The sequence below is a fragment of the Papio anubis genome, chromosome 2 (assembly GCF_008728515.1).
Source record: "Papio anubis isolate 15944 chromosome 2, Panubis1.0, whole genome shotgun sequence".
In the NCBI taxonomy this organism is placed as follows: domain Eukaryota; kingdom Metazoa; phylum Chordata; class Mammalia; order Primates; family Cercopithecidae; genus Papio; species Papio anubis.
Genome location: NC_044977.1, coordinates 130,201,096 through 130,220,335, shown reverse-complemented (window position 1 = coordinate 130,220,335; position 19,240 = coordinate 130,201,096). Strand labels below are relative to the sequence as shown.

At 37.1% G+C, this 19,240-nt stretch overlaps 1 protein-coding gene across 1 annotated transcript; it reads left to right on the top strand.

Annotated features, from left to right (window-relative positions):
• Positions 1–5,374: 5,374 nt before the first annotated feature.
• On the top strand, positions 5,375–15,129 carry OTOL1 (otolin 1). The gene is made up of 4 exons (XM_003894877.3): positions 5,375–7,443; positions 9,439–9,528; positions 12,601–12,663; positions 13,315–15,129. Exons 1-4 carry the CDS (start codon positions 6,942–6,944, stop codon positions 14,211–14,213), a joined length of 1,554 nt encoding a protein of 517 aa, XP_003894926.3. The 5' UTR covers positions 5,375–6,941; the 3' UTR covers positions 14,214–15,129.
• Positions 15,130–19,240: the final 4,111 nt, after the last annotated feature.

The window sequence follows — 19,240 nt, the reverse complement described above, 5'->3', positions numbered from 1 at the left end:
GATTTGAAACTTAAACTCAGGAATGATTCTCTACAAAGCTAATGGCTTTTAATCCTTAAACTATACTACTTGATAGTAGTTACTAAAATTTATTTATAATCCATGGCTTTAGCCTCAACGTTAAAGTTGTCGATCATCTTCCAAATGTGCACTATTAAGTCAGTGTGAACATCTTATTTCTACTGGGAAAAAAACTAACAAATATTCAAAGAATGTTCTCCCAATCTTGGGCACCTTCTTTTTAATGAGAGCGAAGAGTACACTATTAGAAGAAACATAATGCTTCCTACATTTAGAATAAAATTTTATAGAATGAGCTAAATGTTATGTATTAATAGAGTGCCCACTGTTATAAAACCTCATCACAGAATCTCAGGGAAGGTACATTCAAGATCATAGCATCTTCAAGAGCCTTTCTAATAGCAAGCATCTCAACTAGGGGTGGCCCCAGGGTTATGGGGGCTAATTGATAAGGGAGAAGAGTTCAAAGGGTGTCTTCTGTCAGGGAAAGGTAAGATGACATTGTCTGGAGGCTGCTTAGTCATTTTGTTTCAATGGTAAAAATAATGTTAGGCTAGAGGCTGGAACTGTTGGTGTCAGTTAGCTTTTGTGGCCAAATCTTGCTAAAACTCCATGGCTGACAAAGTATAGCTTGTGTATCTGTGGTAGATTCAAGATCATCAGAAATCGACATGCCTCACATTAAGAAATGAGGCCCATGCCCCTTTCATTGGAGTATGGCTGGCTTCTGAGACTGCTTTGGCTAAAAGTTTAGTGGAAGTGTCACTAAGCCACCTTAATAGATTATCAGCTTCCGTGTTCCTGGAAAAATATCTTTGGGAGCCCTGAGCCATGATGGAAGTTTAAAAACCTTGAGACCGGCATGCCAGAGAGATTATGTGATTGAAAGTCCTAACTGAGCCCAAGTATTTTCCATTTCTATCAAGGTATCAGGCTTGTAATTAAGCCTCCCTACACCAGCCCATCCACTAGCTGAACACTCGGAGTGACCTTAGTTCATTCCCCATGGAGCAGAGAAATCACCTAGTTGATCCAGACCTGAATTTCTGACCCACAAAATTGTTAGCTAGAATAAAATGGTTGTTTTTAGACCACTAAGTTTGCAGTACTTTGCAACACAGCAGTAGATAACGGGAACATATCTGTGGGATTGGTGAGGGTTGCTTAATATTGATCGGTCTCAGCTGGTCTTACCTGGGGTCACTCATGTGTCTTCAGGTCAGTTGGGGACTGTGCTCTAGGTCATATTTGGCTAGGACAGTTTATCTGGAACACCTCCACTCTATGTGTTTCTCATCCTCCTCCAGTGACCAGCAAGCTGGGTCATTCATATCCTTTTGATGGCAATGGCAAAAGTGCAGGAGAGCAAGTGGAAACACCCAAGGGCCCTTGAGACCTAATACCCTGTTACTTCTACCTCATTCTATGCGCTGAAGTCACATGGTTGAACTCAGAGTCAAGGGATTGGAGTATAGAACCCATTTCTTTTGTGTGTGGCAGTGCAAAAATCCATTTAGCAAAGGGTGTGAGTACAGGGAGGGATAAAAAATTGGGGACAATAATGCAATCTACTACGTTTACTTTATTTCAGTTCAGCAAAACATCTATGGAATACCTATTATTTGCCAAACATTATACTAGTCTTTGGGAACACAGAAACAAGAGACTTAACTTTTTCCACTGGAAGTGTTTGCAGTCTAGGCAACCTTCAGGATAAGTAAAAGGGTTTCCTGAACTTAGGTTCTCTAATTAAGGATCCCAACTTGCTATTTTGATTTTTACTTCTAACACTTCTGTTAAGATTTACACCTACTTTAGGATTAGCATTTAAGTTACGTTTTATTGTTTTAACGACTTAAAATTTGGTCAGGGGCCCTTACTTGCTTCACTCATTGTGGAAATTTTGTTTGGCTGAAATTTTATGTTTTTACGCAATCATGAAAATTTTTGGTTATGAGAAATGATGTATCTGCATCATCAGTCAAGTTACTATCAACCCCTGCTCCACTGTCTTTTGAAGAACTTTATGTTTTCCTCATCTCCAAATTCTTGGGGAGCCTTATCACAATCAAAATGCTGCCAACATTATCCTTTAACATCTGTGCTTAAATCTGGAAGCAGGAAACCACAATGCAAAGGAAACATATAAGAGGACAATCCATGCCCTTCAATAGGGAACCTGAACACCTTTCTCTTACGATTAGCTCTGTTCATTACTTTCTGTAGCTCTTTGACCTCTTGTCAGATATGCTGTCTGTAACTTTGTTTACCTCACAGCAATAGGTTCTACTGTTAGAGTAAGACTTCTCCTCTCTCTCCTTCCTCATTACTCTCATTAAGTTCCCATTTCCTGTCTGCAGAAAGTCACTCTCTTCTACTGAAAGATCCAGAGTTGAGCTTCATGAAGGTGTCAACTCAGTTCCCTTTTGCAACATCTCTGATCACTCATTAATCCTCAGGGAGCACGGCACAGTGGGAAGTACATGGGATGACTTTGGGGTCAAAACCTAGATTTTAATCCCAGCCCCGCTACTTGCTAACACTGTGATTTTGTGCAGGCTACTTCATCTCTCTGTGCTCAGTTTTAGAATCCATTATATGGGCATAGTAAATCTTATCTTGCATGGTTACTATGTGGTATAAGTGAAATAATATTATAAATAAGTAGGACAATATCTTCCATGCTCTCCCTTCTCCTCCCTGTCCCACTAGCTATCTCTTGCTTGCACCCTCAGGACTGGTTTACCAAGATACTACTATAACATCTTTGCAGGGTCAAAAATACTTTGTATGTATGGAAGACTAACACAGATACATTTAGTAGGAAGAAAGAAAGGTTATTTTGTCACATGACCTCACTTGTTTAAGAGAACATAAGAAATATCTTAGAGTATTAACACTCAGCATTCTGCAAACCCTAATACTTCTTAAAATGGTGAGAGAATTAAAAGCCACCAATATTTGCCTTCGAGACTTCTGCCAAATCTCTGATTTCTCTTTTGCCCAAATATGTGGGCCTGGTTATTTTTGAATGTTTACAGCAAAAAGGATCCTTAGGGATGGGGCTAGGTTTTACTTTTGTTTGTATTCTGGGACCCCACATAGACTTCTTAGATGCTCAAATAAAGGTTTGTTGAACAAATGAATATTTTATTGAATGCAATTGTGTGAACTAATGAAAGTTTAATTATTTTATATCCAGACAGAATATTTCTGTGTTCTAGTTTTTGCTGGGACTGGATTTAGCTGGCTGATGCATTGTATCTGTGTTTGATGTCCTCATTCTTGTGGAATGAAGAGTGTATATGTGTGTGTGTGGGAATCTGCATTTGGGGACAGAAGGGCCTATATTTGGGAAGCTGCAATGTGATCAGCTGCTTTTCACATTTTCCTTCATTTCCTTTGTTGCGTTTCATCTCTCAACACTAGACTATAAACTCTCTGAGGACAATGACCATGCCTTATCTTTGTTGTTACCATACATGATATTTTAGGGCTTGTTAACACTGTCAATATTCAATAAATATTGGTTGATTGGATGAATATGGTAACAAAGACAACTCAAAGGAAAGTTAGCATTTTTCTATTTTTATATGATTTTGGAAACAAAGCATCTTGTCTTTCTCCTTTTTTATCTGCACTGATTTATATTTGTTTCATCCATAGCTCTGTTCCACAGAGCTACTTTTGGATTTATTGTGCTTTAATCTCATCTTTATAAATGCCACATGATTTGTGGAAAAGGGTTTAGACTCTGAAATTAAAGAGACCTACATCTATAACTTACAGGTTGTGTGACCCTGGGGAAGGTACGTAACCTCTTGGTGCCTGTTATCTCATCTGTGAAGGTGAATAATGGTGTCACCCACCTGCTGGAGCTGGTTTTGTTTCCCCTTAAGTTAAGAATCTTTTCCAACTTTTATTTCAGGTTCAGGGGGTATGTGTGCAGGTTTGTTACCTAGGTATTTTGTGTGATGCTGAGGCTTGAGGTACAAATGATCCAATCCCCAGGTACTGAGCATAGTACTCTATAGTTAGTTGTTCAAAACTTGCCTCCGTTTCTCCTCCCTACCCCTTCTAGTAGTCTCCGGTTTTTATTGTTGCCATCTTTATGTCCATGACTACTCAATGTTTAGTTTCCACTTATAAGTGAGAACATGCAGTATTTGGTTTTCGGTTCTTGCATTAATTTGGATATGATAATAGCCTCTAGCTGCATCTATGTTGCTTCAAAGGACATGATTCCATTCTTTTTTATGACTGCATAGTATTCCATGGTGTATATGTACCACATTTTCTTCATCCAGTCCACTGTTGATAGGTACCTAGATTGATTTCATGTCTTTGTTATTGCAAATAATGCTGCAATGAGCATGCTAATGCATGTGTCTTATTGGGAGAAAAATTTGTTTTCTTTTGGATATATATCCAGTAGTAGGATTGCTGGGTCAAATAGTAGTTCTGTTTTAAGTTCCTTGAGAAATCTTCAAACTGCTTTCCATAGTGGCTAAATTAATTTAACTCCCACTAACAGTGTACAAGCATTCCCTTTTCTTCTCATCTTCACTGAAATCTGTTAGTTTTTGACTTTTTAATAGTAGTCATTTTGACTGGTGTGAGATGATATCTCATTGTGGTTTTGATTTGCATTTTTCTTTTGATTAGTGATGCTGAGCATTTTTTCATCTTTGTTGGTCGCTTGCATGTCTTCTTTTGAGAAGTGTCATCTAATGTCATTTGCCCATTTTTTAATGTGATAATTTGTTTTTTTTTTTTTTGCTTGTTGAACTGTTTAAGTTCCTTATAGATTGACTATTAGATCTTTTCAGATGATAATTTGATAATATTTTCTTCCATTCTGTAGGTTGCCTCTTTACTCTGTTGATAGTTTCTTTTGCTGTGCTCCTTGGTTTAATTAGGTCCCACTTGTCAATTTTTCTTTTTGTTGAAATTGCTTTTGAGGTCTTAGTCATAATTTTTTCCCCAAGGCTGATGTCCAGAGTGGCATTTTCTAGTCTTTTTTTTTTTTTCTTGTATTCTGATAGTTTGATGTCTTACATTTAAATCTGTAATCCATCTTGAATTAATTTTTGCATAGAGTGAAAGGTAGGGGTCCAGTTTCATTCTTCTTTATATGGTTAACTAGCTATCACAGGACAATTTACTGAACAGGAAGTCCTTTCTGCATCACTTATTTTTGTTGACTTTATCAAAGATCAAATGGTCACAGATGTGTGGCTTTATTTCTGGATACTCTATCCTGTTTCACTGGTCTATGTGTCTGTTTTTGTATCAGTACCATGCTGTATTGGTTATTGTAGGCTTACAGTATAGTTTGAAATCAGTTAATGTGATGTCTCTGGCTTTGTTCTTTTTGCTTAGGATTGCTTTGGCTATTAGGACTCTTTTTTTGGTCCCACATGAATTTTAGAGTAGTTTTTTTCTAGTCATGTGAAAAGTCACATTGATAGATTGAAATAAATAGTGTTAAATCTGTCGATTGCTTTGGGCAGTATGACCACTTTAACAATATCGATTCTTCTAATCCATGAGCATGGAATGTTTTTTCATTTATTTGTGTCATGTCTGATTTCTTTCAGCAGTGTTTTGTAGTTCTCCTTGTAGTTCTCCAGATCTTTCACTTCCTTCCTTAGATGTACTCTTAGGTATTTTTTTCATGGCATTGTAAATGGAATTACAATTTTGATGTGATTTGACTCCCAGCTTGAATGTTATTGGTGTATAGAACCCCTACTGATTTTTGTGCATTAATCTTCTTTCCTGAAACTTTACTGAAGTCATTTATCAGTCCCAGGAGACTTTTGGCAGTCTATGGTTTTCTAGATATATAATCATATTTTCTGCAAAGAGAGAGAGTTTGACTTCTTCTTTTCCTATTTGAATGCCATTTATTTCTTTCTCTTGCCTAATTGCTCTGGCTAGCACTTCCAGTACTATGTTGAATAGGAGGGATGAGAGAGAGCATCCTTGTCATGTTCCAGTTCTCAAGGGGGAATGGAGAGCTGTTGTGAGACCTTATTAGATTAATTAATGTAAAGTATCTACTCAGAGTAGGAACTGTATCAACAGTAGACCTTACTATCTTTATTTCCATTATCTTTACTTTGTTACTATTTATCTTAATTATGGCTGCCTTCTCCTATCAGGAAATGTGGATTCATAACTCTGACTATCTGTTAGCAGCCCCTAGACTGCTAGGAATTGATTGGGAATGGAATACTCTGAACTATCAAAATTTCACCTCATTAGAAACCTTACATCATATCACTTTGGACATTGCCAAAGGCCTTTTAAGAATAACCACATTTTGTCCCATTAAAATAATACAAGAATAAATGTGCATTTCTAGAAAAACTCCCCAAATTACAAAGCAAAGAAGTGGAGAGTTAAATGCCATGTGAGGAATCTAAGGATGTAGCATATATTCAAATTTATTATTTTTAATTGTCTCTCTCTTCACTTATTAAAATAGATTTTCAAAAATTACTCTCACAACAGGACCATTATCCTTAGTAGATTTAAGGACTATTCCACAGTATTTTTTCTTGAAATAATTGAGTTTGCTGGAATAAACTATTCAGTTCAATATTTTTCATCTCCCTCTAATACAAACATATTTGATTTCTATAAATCTGAGTGCGATCAGTCAGGAAATTATACACATTTATCTTCCACAGGGTATATGAGCTATTAAGTCATGTTGTATTTATTATAGATCATGTTTGCTATTTGGCAAGATAGTTTGAATGGTTGGGAACAATATATAATACTGAGAAAGCAACCAGAAAGATGAATTGAAGTAAAGTGTTCTTTATAATAAATAAATACATAAAATATTCTGTAGTGATTCAAGCACACGTTTACATATAAAATATATTGAAAATATATCATTCTATATTATGCATATTGTTCATTCTTATGGTTCATATACATATATATTTCTTTTATATGAGTATATATTTATATCACTTAGTCTTTTCATTTGGACCTCATGTAATATGTATATATTTTCCTATTATATCTTTCTTCCAGCCTCAAACATGTGGATGTTTTCTTGGCTTTGTGCTATTTTAATTATTTTGGCTATTGCTGGCATGAACACAATAGCAAAGACCACACCATATACCAAATTTGCGAAGAAATTGGAGGGAAGAGAGATGCCAAAGGGTCTAAAACCATCCAGTGGCCCACCTCCAGAAGAAGAAACCCTCTTCACAGAAATGGCTGAAATGGCAGAACCAATCACCAAACCCTCGGCCTTGGATTCTGTCTTTGGCACTGGCACTCTCTTTCCCTTTGAAAACTTCACACTTGACACAGCTGATTTCTTTTTGAATTGTTGTGATTGTTGTTCACCTGTACCTGGCCAGAAAGGAGAACCTGGAGAGACTGGACAGCCAGGTATTTGAAAATATAAGAAGTCATGTTTCTCACTTGTACATCGGTAGAGTTGAGAGGTAGGTTGTGGGGTGAAATTGCCCCAAGAGTTTCTACGTTGTCATGCAAATGATAACAGGTCTAGGTGTCACATTGTTATAAAACCAAATGGGTGCTGTGTTGCCCAATGTGGTAATTAATAAATATTAAAATTAAAATTGAATAAGGTAAAAAATTCAGTTCATCAGTCACATTAGCCACAGTTCAAGTGCTCAACAGCCACTGTATTGGACAGCACAGATAGCTTTTCCATCATTGTAGACAATTTTACTGGACAGGGCTGGTGAGAGCAAAGTCAGGGATTACCATCCCCAGCATGGTGCTGTGGTTCTTTAAGATGCACAGGTTTATTACCAGTACAACTTTTTCATTAGTGGCTGATTTAAAAAGGGTAAATGAAACTTCTGTTGCCTTGCAAGAATGTGTGCTGAGTGATGGATTTTCTGAGTGCTATTTGTAGTTAGGATTAGAAATGGAATGGCTCCGAGGTGGAGAATAAAGCTTAGGATTCCATTTGCTTCCCATTGAATTTCTGAGGCAATACTGTGTCGTTGCCCAATGATTTTCTCAATTGAACACCATGGTTATGTATTTCAAGATTTCAGATGTCTATAATATATACATGATGAATATGCTCTCAGCTTTATTCTAATACATTTCAGCTTTTACATGTCATCTAGAAGAGAATTCAAGGTAAAGTTAAGATCAGAATGCCAACTTAAAATTCACCATTCCTTGAGGAATTTAATGCTATAAACTCAGCAATTATACATCTTCACCAAGCTTTTCATTCATTTCATCCCATTTTAGGGACCCTTTGGGAAATGCGGTTAGTATTTATGCAGAGCTGCAGTAAGGAGTCAAGGAGATGGGCTGTAGCTTGTGCACCAAGATATCAGGATTGCTAAAACATTACTGAAAATTTTAATGAGAGTGAGAAAATTATATTTGCCAGAAGTCTTAATATTCTATCTGGCTGGTAAGCTGCTAGGGGGTGCAAATTCCAAGGGCATGGTCAAGTAGACACAGCTGGTTGCTAAACTATTTGCTAAGGCTGTGACTTCTGTAACGTCAGGGCTTTTGTTTTACCCAGTGGTGGATTTAGCTGGGCTGTTCTCAGGGTTCATTCTCTCCTCTAAATATATATGACAAACAACTCCAAGGTGTGCCAAGTTATTACCCTGCCTGGGGAGCTCATATGTCTTAGTCTGCTGGTTCTGCCACAGAGCATAGTGCTTAAGAGTTCAGAATGCTGAGACTATCTTGGTCCCACTTAGGGAAGCTACTCTGCTTTAGGAAATCTTAGTCCATTCTTTGGGTCTTGGCTTAATGCCATTTTCTCAAGGAAGCCTCTGATCTTATCAATTAAGTCCTCAGTAAGATCTTCGTATTTTTCTTTATGTCATTTACTACAATTTGACAATTTCATGTATTTGTGTGGCTATTTGTTCAATGTTTGTCTTCCATAGACTCTCAGCTTCATGAGAGTAGGGACTGCTGGAATATTGATGGCTGCATTCCTAACACCTTGCGAGGTGCTTGGTGTATAGGAGACCTCAGAAATAGTTAATGTATGAATGAGCAAGTGAATAAAAGGCAAATGCAAAGGTGCTAGGTGTTTTTACTTCCAATGTGAAAGTGTGGTCCACATGAGGTTAAGTGTCAGATTATCATTTTGGTCCCGTTTGATATAGTGCTGCTTCCCTGAATCATTTCATCACTGCCATGAATACAGTGACAAGTACTACTGGGCTCACTTTATCTATTCAGGTACTACAAAAATGCAAATCAGACAAAAATATTGCCCTTAGGACTCTGTGATGGTTTATTCTCACTCAGATGTTATCATTAGGTCATTGATACTTATTGATTGCAATAAAATGCTTTTTTTCCCCCTTATCTAATGAATTTCAAAAGAGAAATTTTATATTCTGATGTGATTTACAATCCCATTTCTAGGTGCTAAAGGAGAGGCTGGAAATTTGGGGATCCCAGGGCCACCAGGAGTTGTTGGGCCCCAAGGCCCTAAAGGCTATAAAGGAGAGAAAGGTAGGTAATTCATTCATGTCAAAACTCAAGGGACATCCTGCATAATTTTTCAGAAGAGCAATTTGCTACTTAAATACTAGATTCTTGAAGGTGAGTCAATTTAAAAAAATGTAAATACTTGGTAAAACACATTATATTTGATATAAATATGTTAACTTTCTAAATAGCCAACTGAGAAATTTTAAACTTACCTAGGAACATTGCACGCCTGCATTCAGGCACACAGATTGTCACACAGCTTTTCCATCTCTCATTGGTCACCTGGCTGACCTAGTCACCAGCAGCCATAGAGTGGGTAGTCTCTGGGGAAGGGTACAGAGATACCCTTCCTGTACATGCTCATGTGAGCCTACTTCCTTTGTATGCAAATAATTTTATATTAGATGGAACTAACTAGAGCAGGCAATTCTCTGAATATTCAGTTTAGGTGGATAGTATGCCTGCTAAAAGGAATTTAATATATCCCTTGGCTCACTCTGAAATCAGAGGCAGTGTCAGTGGTGGGAAGACATCTTAATTAAAACAGAAGTAATCAAGCTTATAATAACGACATTGGGCCAGTCATTTTCTTTCACCTGGAAATTGAAGGAGATGAACTAGATATTTATTTATACCTTGTTTACTATCAAAGAAGATTTGTCATTATGAGTGCCTTTATAGCTCTTTTCAAGCTCAGAAATTCTGTAATTCCATAGGTGTATCAGTAAAGAAGGCTTTCTGCCCCAGGAAATCCCTGGTTCTATAAGTGCTTAAAGGTACTGAAGGAAAGCTACAGATTCACTAGGATATTTAGAAATTCCTAAGTGAATACCAGCAGCCTGTAGAAATACCATCTATCCATCAAGTTAAATGTTTCAGCCTCAGTGTCACATGTCAAAAGACCTAATACCATCTATACATCACCCTCCACATGGCTCAGGAACTGCCTAACTCATTTCTGGTAGAACATTCAGTGAAGTAATTACTCAAAAAAGATGCTAAGGGAAGAGAGAGCTACTTCACACTTGTCAGTTATGTGATTTTCATTCTTGGAAACATTTAATCCTTTTGTGCCTGAATTATGTTAGCAGAAAACCTTGTGAAATAAAGATGAGCGATGAACCTCCCCAGTGATTCATATATTTTGGAAGCTAGACTTCTGGAAATAGAAGAAAAAATAGGGAAGAGTAATAAAATAAGGTTCTTAAGAACAAACTTTGATGAAGGATCAAAAGTAGAAATTCATTCAGTCGTTCTTTATAAAGTAGCAACTGTACTTTCCTTTCACTTCCAGGCTTAGCTTGGACTCTTGGTTAAGATAGAAAGTTAGAAAAAAAAATGAGTTGAATGATTCCATTCTAGTTAATCATGACCTGGTTGAGTAAATTAGGGGAAGCAACTAAACTTTTTAAAAGAACTCAAGAACTAGCATAACTCTGTGTGGTGAAGGTTGGTATTTGAGTATTGGCAAAGACTAGGAATAGAATCGGCTCTTCTCTTCCATTTAGCGCTGGGTTCTCTCAAAATGCATCCAGATATTTTCCTGATGGTCTATGGTTTAATTTCCAAATTTTCCTTTTTATGCAGAGTGGTGTTGGGGTAGCTAGCAACTTAGAAAACTCTGCTAAATGATCTATGGTGGGATTTCTCTAGTTGTTCTTATGAAACTGGGGGGAGTCTATTCTCACCACTTTTAATTTGGCTTAGGATTTATTTTTTCCCTCACAAAAATAAAACAAAAGATGTTAGTTATATCATAAACAATATAGGTAGCAAATTGATGCCAACCAATGTTATATGTAGTTGTATTTGACTCTGTCCAATCCTTTAAAGTTTTTCATACTTCAGCTTCTCTTGTTGATAAAATGATGACAAAAATATCTTCCCTATTCTTCTTGAAAGGCAGGTGCCATAAACTTTTGTAAATTTAAAATTTTCCAATTGATTAAATGTGTTATGTTATATGAACCTGTGTGTTATAGAAGAAGGTGTGTTAATGTCAAGTGAAAATTATGTTAAATAAAAAGGCTGGATTAAGTAAAGAAAAGGTAAGAGCTTTGAACAATTATCTGCACCAAGTAAATGTGTAATAAGAGTGAGATATTATCAATACTATTATTGTTGTTATGCTAATTTATAGTTGAAATCAATTCGGTGTGACTGAACTATAATAGTATGGGCTTTTAGTGAGGCCCAATATAAAACTATATTTTGTGGTAATATGACAATTATCTGAAAATACAGATGTTTTCATTTTTTTCAACTATGAATTCCTACAGTCCTATACTTACATGGATGCTCCATATAAAGAACAGGTTCTTTTTTCCTGGACATTTTTTTGTTATCACTAGTTTTAGCCAACTGCAGGATGTTGTGCCCTGTGTTTAAACTTGTAGGGAACATGGCATTATTTCTCAGGCGTTGTGGCCATATAAAGAAGGCATTTTAACTTTATTCAAAATTCATATTGGGAAAAGCATGAATACTTACATATATAATACAAGCAGAATGTCATGAGTTTTATGAGAGGTTTGAAGAGCCATGGAAATGCTGAGGGCAAAGATGAACTCTGTTTGAAGGGATCACTGCCTCCAGAGCTCTTTTAAATAGTTTACCTGTTGAAATTAATTATTCCTAATGACCCTCAATACATTTATTTATTTATTTATTTTGACAGAGTCTCACTCTGTCACCCAGGCTAAAGTGCAGCAGTGTGATCTCGGCTTACAGGAATCTCCACCTCCTGGGTTCAAGTAATTCTTGTGCCTCAGCCTTCCAAGTAGCTGGGACTACAGGTGTGCGCCACCACACTCAGCTAATTTTTTGTATTTTTTGTAGAGATGGTGTTTCACCATGTTGGCCAGGCTGGCCTCAAACTCCTGACCTCAGGTGATCCACCCGCCTCGGCCTCCCACAGTGTTGGGATTATAGGATTGAGCCACCGTGCCCGGCCTACATTCTTTTTCCACACAATTTTACCTTTAGCCCATTTTGGTTAAAGAAAACACTGGAATGTGACATGGTTGTGAGAGGAATATTAAATATATCATAAATGATGTAGTTGGTAAAAAGTTAATCTTGATATCATTTTAGGACTCAAAGGAGAACGTGGGGACCAAGGAGTTCCAGGATACCCAGGAAAACCTGGAGCACAAGGTAGAGCATGAAATGTATCTACTGTGTACAGTCATGTGCACAATATAGCCCTTCATTCTCTTCCTGTTTGTATTTAAAATTATTGGGGAGGTAAGCTGAAAATACAAATTACTGTTCTTCTTCTAATAATTCGGTGTACTGACTTGATGAAGGAGAACCAGTCTAGGAATTTGGAGACCAGGTAATAGTATCTGTGTTCTGCTTCTCTCTCCAGCTGTCAATGGAAAATAAAAATCCCTCACTCGTTCTGGGTCTCAGGTTCCTTGCCAATAATAATTTAGGCTCGAATGGACAATATGGGGGTTTAGGGGAATACCTGGGTTAGGCCAAAATGCAAAGGGTAATGGAATACAACGATCAACTACAGTCCTAATATTCTTTATTATCTTAAAAGTAAAAAACTAAAATAACTAGATATATGAAATCTGAATATAACCCACTGTTTCTTGGAAGCATTAACTATTCCACTTCTAAGAGCATGGCATAATATAAATTATTCATTGTCAGAGCCTCCTAAGCACAATTTTTACTGAGGCAAGAACCAGGTTTCCTAATTAGTAGGTTTGTTTCTACTTTTTTGAGCTCTGTGGTAATAGCATGCTGCTTATGGCCTATGTGGTCCTTAAACATTATTTTAATTTTCCATTTCAGGTGAACCTGGCCCTAAGGGAGATAAAGGAAACACTGGTTTGGGAGGAGTGAAAGGACAAAAAGGCTCCAAGGGAGACACATGTGGGAATTGTACCAAAGGAGAAAAAGGAGACCAAGGGGCTATGGGCTCACTGGGCCTGCACGGAAGGCCTGGAGCCAAGGGAGAGAAGGGGGAGATGGGGGATAAGGGCTTCTGTGGAGATTCTGGGGAGAGGGGAGGAAAAGGACAGAAAGGTGAGGTGGGTATGAAAGGAGAAAAAGGTAGCAAAGGAGACAGTGGAATGGAAGGCAAAAGTGGCCACAGTGGTCTGCCTGGGGCCAAAGGTGATCCAGGGGTTAAAGGAGAAAAGGGAGAGTTAGGTCCTCCTGGTCTCCTGGGACCTACTGGGCCAAAGGGTGACACTGGCAGCAAAGGGATCCGAGGCCCCATTGGGAAGAAGGGCTTTCGGGGCTTTAAAGGCTCCAAGGGTGAGGTGGCTAGAGTGCCCCGGTCGGCTTTCAGTGCTGCCTTGTTAAAGCCTTTTCCTCCTCCTAACATCCCCATCAAATTTGAAAAGGTTCTCTATAATGACCAAGGGAATTATAGTCCTGTCACTGGGAAGTTTAACTGCTCTATTCCTGGGACATATGTTTTTTCCTACCATGTTACGGTGAGGGGGCGACCTGCTCGAATCAGTCTGTTGGCCCAGAATAAGAAGCAGTTCAAGTCCAGAGAAACTCTCTATGGTCACGAAATAGATCAGGCCTCTCTCCTCATCATCTTGAAATTAAGTGCAGGAGACCAAGTCTGGCTTGAAGTGTCAAAAGATTGGAATGGGGTGTATGTCAGTGCTGAGGATGACAGCATTTTTACTGGGTTCCTTTTGTACCCAGAGGAAACTTCTGGAATTTCACCATAAATTTGTGTCCTGAATCCTGTAGTTTAGATTTAGTGGAATAAGTCAGTTAACATAGAGTAGTGCCATTAAAAAACAACTTCCATGTTTTCAAGATTATAAAAATAATACAGAAAAATTAAAAGAAGTCACCTAGAGTCAATTATTATTACTATTTTAAGGCACCTCCTTTAAAAATATTATATGTATTTGAGAGCATATGTCTACTAACTTTGTAGCTAGCTTTTAAAATTTAGCATTATAATATTAGCATTACTTATTCAATTTAAGTACAATAATTAATATTTGTATACAAAGTATGAATGGGATTTATAATTAATAAATATATTCTTACTAAATATCTTCTATATCTCAGATAAATGTGTGTCACTTCTTTCTGTGTGAATTGTAGAGTATGACAGCAAGTTTTTGACTCTCTTGGGTGGGTTGCCTTCTGACAAAATGGAACTATTCTCATGTTAGTTTAATTCATGGAGATGACACAGAAAGGGTGGCAAAGACTAGCTAACGGATATTTAAAATTTATCAATGTGTAAAGGTTTGCGCAGAAAACTTGTATTATATGGACTTGTGTGTTGGGTAAAATGTAAGAAAAAGTTGATAATCATAGTGAAGATGAAATCATTCATCAAATTATTGTGCTTAGCAGAACTGAATGTCCCCAAAAGAATCAAGAATAAAATGAAATCATTATTGATCTGAATTTTTGCCTTTTCTTCATGATAGAACATTTAATTAGGATAAATTCTTTGGCATCATTATCATCATCTTTATAATAATTAATTCCAGTTATTTAGAGATAACATTGCTGGAGCAGGTGGGGATTTGGGAGTTCATTTGCAATGCAAATGTATAATAATTGTGAATATTTGATAATTCAGTGGTTTCTTTTTTCTTTTTTTTTTGAGACAGGATTTTGCTCTGTAGCCCAAGCTGGAGTGCAGTGGAGCGATTCTGGCTCACTGCATCCTCAACTTCGTATGCCCAAGCATTCCTCCCACCTTAGCCTCCCAAGTACCTGGGACCACAGGACTTTGTCACCATGCTTGGCTAACTTATTTATTTATTCTTTATTTTTGTATAGATGGAATCTCCCTATGTTACCCAGGCTGGTCTTAAACTCCTGGGCTCAAGTGATCTTCCTGCCTTGGTCTCCCAAAGTGTTGGGATTACAGGTGTGAGCCACTGCGCCTGGCTGGTTTAATTTTTTTAAAAAAGAAAATTTACTGAATCCAAATTGAATTTGGTTCTATGAAGGTATAGTTATGCAGATTTGCAAATCTTGGTGCATCAAGACAGGGAATGGGTGATAGAAAACTTTCTGGTCTTGCTCTGCCTACTTTGTTGCACTGCCTACTTCGGCAAACATCATTCACTTTATATATATTTTTATATATATATATGTATATATACACACACACACTTGTATATACACACACATATATACACATATGTATATACACACATATATCTATATACATGTGTGTGGGTATATATATACACATATATATATACACATATATATGAGTGACAGTCTCAAAAGTGAATGATGTTTTTTTACACGTGTTTCCCAAACTGTGTTCAGAGGAATATCATTTCTGGAAGTTGTTATTATGAACTACTGGAAAAAAGTGGGTTCTGCATCAAATAAATATTGGAAGTACTATATTCTGTCTTCCTATTGTAGATCTATGAAGCACATTAGTGTAGTCTCAGATATTCCACAGAAAATAAGTTTGTTTAATTTTGTTTTATCCAATGATCACATTTATTTTGGATATAGAACTGATCAAGTAACATACTATGAAAGAGCATTCTGTAGTATATCCATTTTGGAAATGTTGCATTCGTTTCTCATTTAAGGATCCAACAGGGGTAAAGTTAACCCCTGATGTTTCTCCCTTTCTTCAGCAGTTCCCCCCTGTTTAGAATGTAATATTGCTTTAGTTGTAGTTGTGCTTGTATTTGTCAGAGGGAGAATAAGATAATTTGCAAGTGATTTAAAAAGTGATACTTATATTTAAAATTTTTTCTTTTTCCAATTAGAATTGAATAATAAAGAAATTCAGGAACTTAGAGTTTTGTCTCTTATTCATAAGTTCTTATTTTTATTTTTTTTTCTTTATGTCATTTCTATGAGTGGATTGGAACAATTTGGGGAGGCTGAGAGACAAGCAGCCTAGACTATAGAAGAAAAAAACCACACCACAGGATGTGATACAAAAGAGAACCAGACAGAGGGCCGATAGGGCTACAACAATTCATATGTAAGATTTGGGGTATCAGTCAGCATCTTCCACCAGTGTTTGTGGCTGACACTTCAGAGGAAGTCTGGAGTTACAAGCTCAGGGTTAGGGTCCAGGAGTAGTAGTTGATTATGAATTCTTTCTGGGGCATCCAAACCAAGGAAGTTGCTGTTCTCTGGTAGTGGCTTTGGGAGGGAGGTTCTAGGTTCTTCATGCCATTTTCTCTATGAAGGTGAAGAACTGGACAACTGAGTACCCCCATCTTTCAACGACATTATGTCTCCCATTTTCTCAAAAGTAGAAAAATCAAGGAAAGTAGAAAAAAGAATATAAAATTCAAATCCCATCCCAAGGATTTGAACACAACTCCTACCCTGTTCCTACCCTGATGATTACCAAATATACACACCTGAATGCCAGCCCTGAGTACCAACTGCTTAAACTGCTGAGAGTGAAATGGACATCCCAAGCTTAACATGACAAAATCAAGCTGCTCCTCCCGTATTCTTTCTTAACTCACATAGTGATAAGTTCTGTTCAGCTTCTCAGGCTAAAACCTTGTATCACTTGATTTTTCTCTTTTATACTTAAATTTAATTTGTCAGATAATCCTTTGGTGCTTTCTTCAGAATGTGTACAGAGTTTGAGGAATAGTGCCTCTTCACTGCCACAACCCTGGGTCAAACTACAGCCAAGTATTGCAATAACTTTGTAACTCCTCTCACATATAAGAGATCCAAGGCCCAAATGCAAATAAAGCTCAACATACCACATGTTGAAATATTTAAAGTTTAAAAATGAAGCTAACAAACATTTATTTAAAATATCTTCTATCCTTCTACTTTGAAGTATAAGCATTTTTGTTGAAACAAATAGAAAATAATGTTATGGCTTTTTACATGATTCATAGTAAACAAAATATCAAAAGTGACTTAATTACTATGGTGTATGTCTAGGTGTCCTAGTAATAGGCAGGTAATATTTGAATGAGTAATAAGACAAATACATTAATTCATAAATTACTCTATATTTACCCATAAATGTTATTTTTAAAACTTAATTTCAGAAAAATGTGATATGTTTTGTGATCAAGCTTTCCATACAATACATGTTCTGTTGACAGTTTTTTCAAATTTGACTACTTTTGTTGAGTCATTGTATTTCTTAGTAATTTAAAAAAATTAATTTCTATTTAGAGAAAGTTTTCTCAGGTGAATTGGCAATAAGACTTGAAAATGTAGTAGTAAATTTATGATTAAGTTTTGGTTCAATTTGTAAGGGGGTTTGCATAAGGTGTATTATTACTATTGCAGACAATATTGGAAGATATTAAAATTGTATATATAAACTAATGATCAGTTACATTGCCATTTCATCATCTCTTAAAACACTATTTTAGAACCTACATCCATTATGAATTTTCTGTCTAGACCTGCATTAATACAAATTTGGGTGATATGAATTCTTATCCTTTAGCCATTAAATATGCAACTTTTGCAAATGCCATGCAATTCACGAGTAACTCAAGAATGGTAAAATGAAACACAAAGAAAAAGTAAGAAAATGAATACCCAGCACAACTGATGTATAATACACTTTTATCTATGGTATTTGTGCTCCCCAAAAGGAAAGACTTGATAAGTTAAGTTGCTTTTCTTTTAATCAAGCCCACCCATTGTCAGCTCCTCCCGTGCCATATCCATGATAGCAGCAGTACAACCCAGTAAACCTGATGCTGTTTGGAGGCGGTCACCTTTCATTTGATGTGCAGAGGGTAAGAAGCATGGAGATGAGTTTCTCAGGGTTCCTGAAGGGTGTTAGTCACAGGAGCACACGTTTAAGATTACAGATTGTACTGAGCCAGAAACGAACCCTGATCTCTAATCAAGGTGCTCTGAGTACTAAAATAAATTTATACATTGTGTGCTTGTTTTATGAAGAACTCTTTAAAGCATGGCTCTAGGGCAGGGCCCCTCTTGCATACATCTAAAGGCAATATAGCCTATTTCTGCCTTGAAAAATAAATATTTATTTTTATTTTGAGGCGGGATTCTGCTCTGTCAACCGGGCTGGAGTTTAGTGGTGCTAACACGGCTCACTGCAGCCTCACCTCCCAGGCTCAAGTGATACTTCTGCTTCAGCCTCCTGAGTAGCTGGGACTACCGATTCCTCCCACCACTCCCAGTTTATATCTGCTTTTGACCCCTTTGATCAAAGCAATCCTGTTTTTTTTAAAAAAAAAGTGGCTCATCTTACCCCTCTGTGCAGAGTCTTTTGAAGCTCCTATCTCATCCGAAGTAGATGTTAAATTCTCACTGTGATCAGAAAGGCTCCGTGTGATCTGGCCCCATGTGTGCCCTCTGTCCGTCTCCTGCCTTCTCCTCCACCCTTGCTCTGGACATTGGCCTCAACCCTTTTCAAATTCACCAGGCATTTTTCTACTCAGTACTTCGTACGTGCCATTCTATCTAGATGGCTCCGACTCCAGGCAATGGCATATCTCGCTTTGTCTCTTTCAAACCTTTATTCAAATACCTTTTCAGGTGAGGCCTTCTTGGACCACTTGATTTTAAATTTCAATTCCACTTCCCTGATCCTTGTCCCTGCTTTATTTTTGCTCTGTAGCACTCATCACTGTCTAATATGTTATGTATTTCCTATGTCGTTCTTGTTACTTTTCTGTCTTCTCACTAGAAAGTAAGTTCCACCAGGCCAGGGAGTTTTGCCTGTTTATTTTTCCATCCCCAGGGCTAGCATATTAAATATGTGTTCAATGAATCCAGA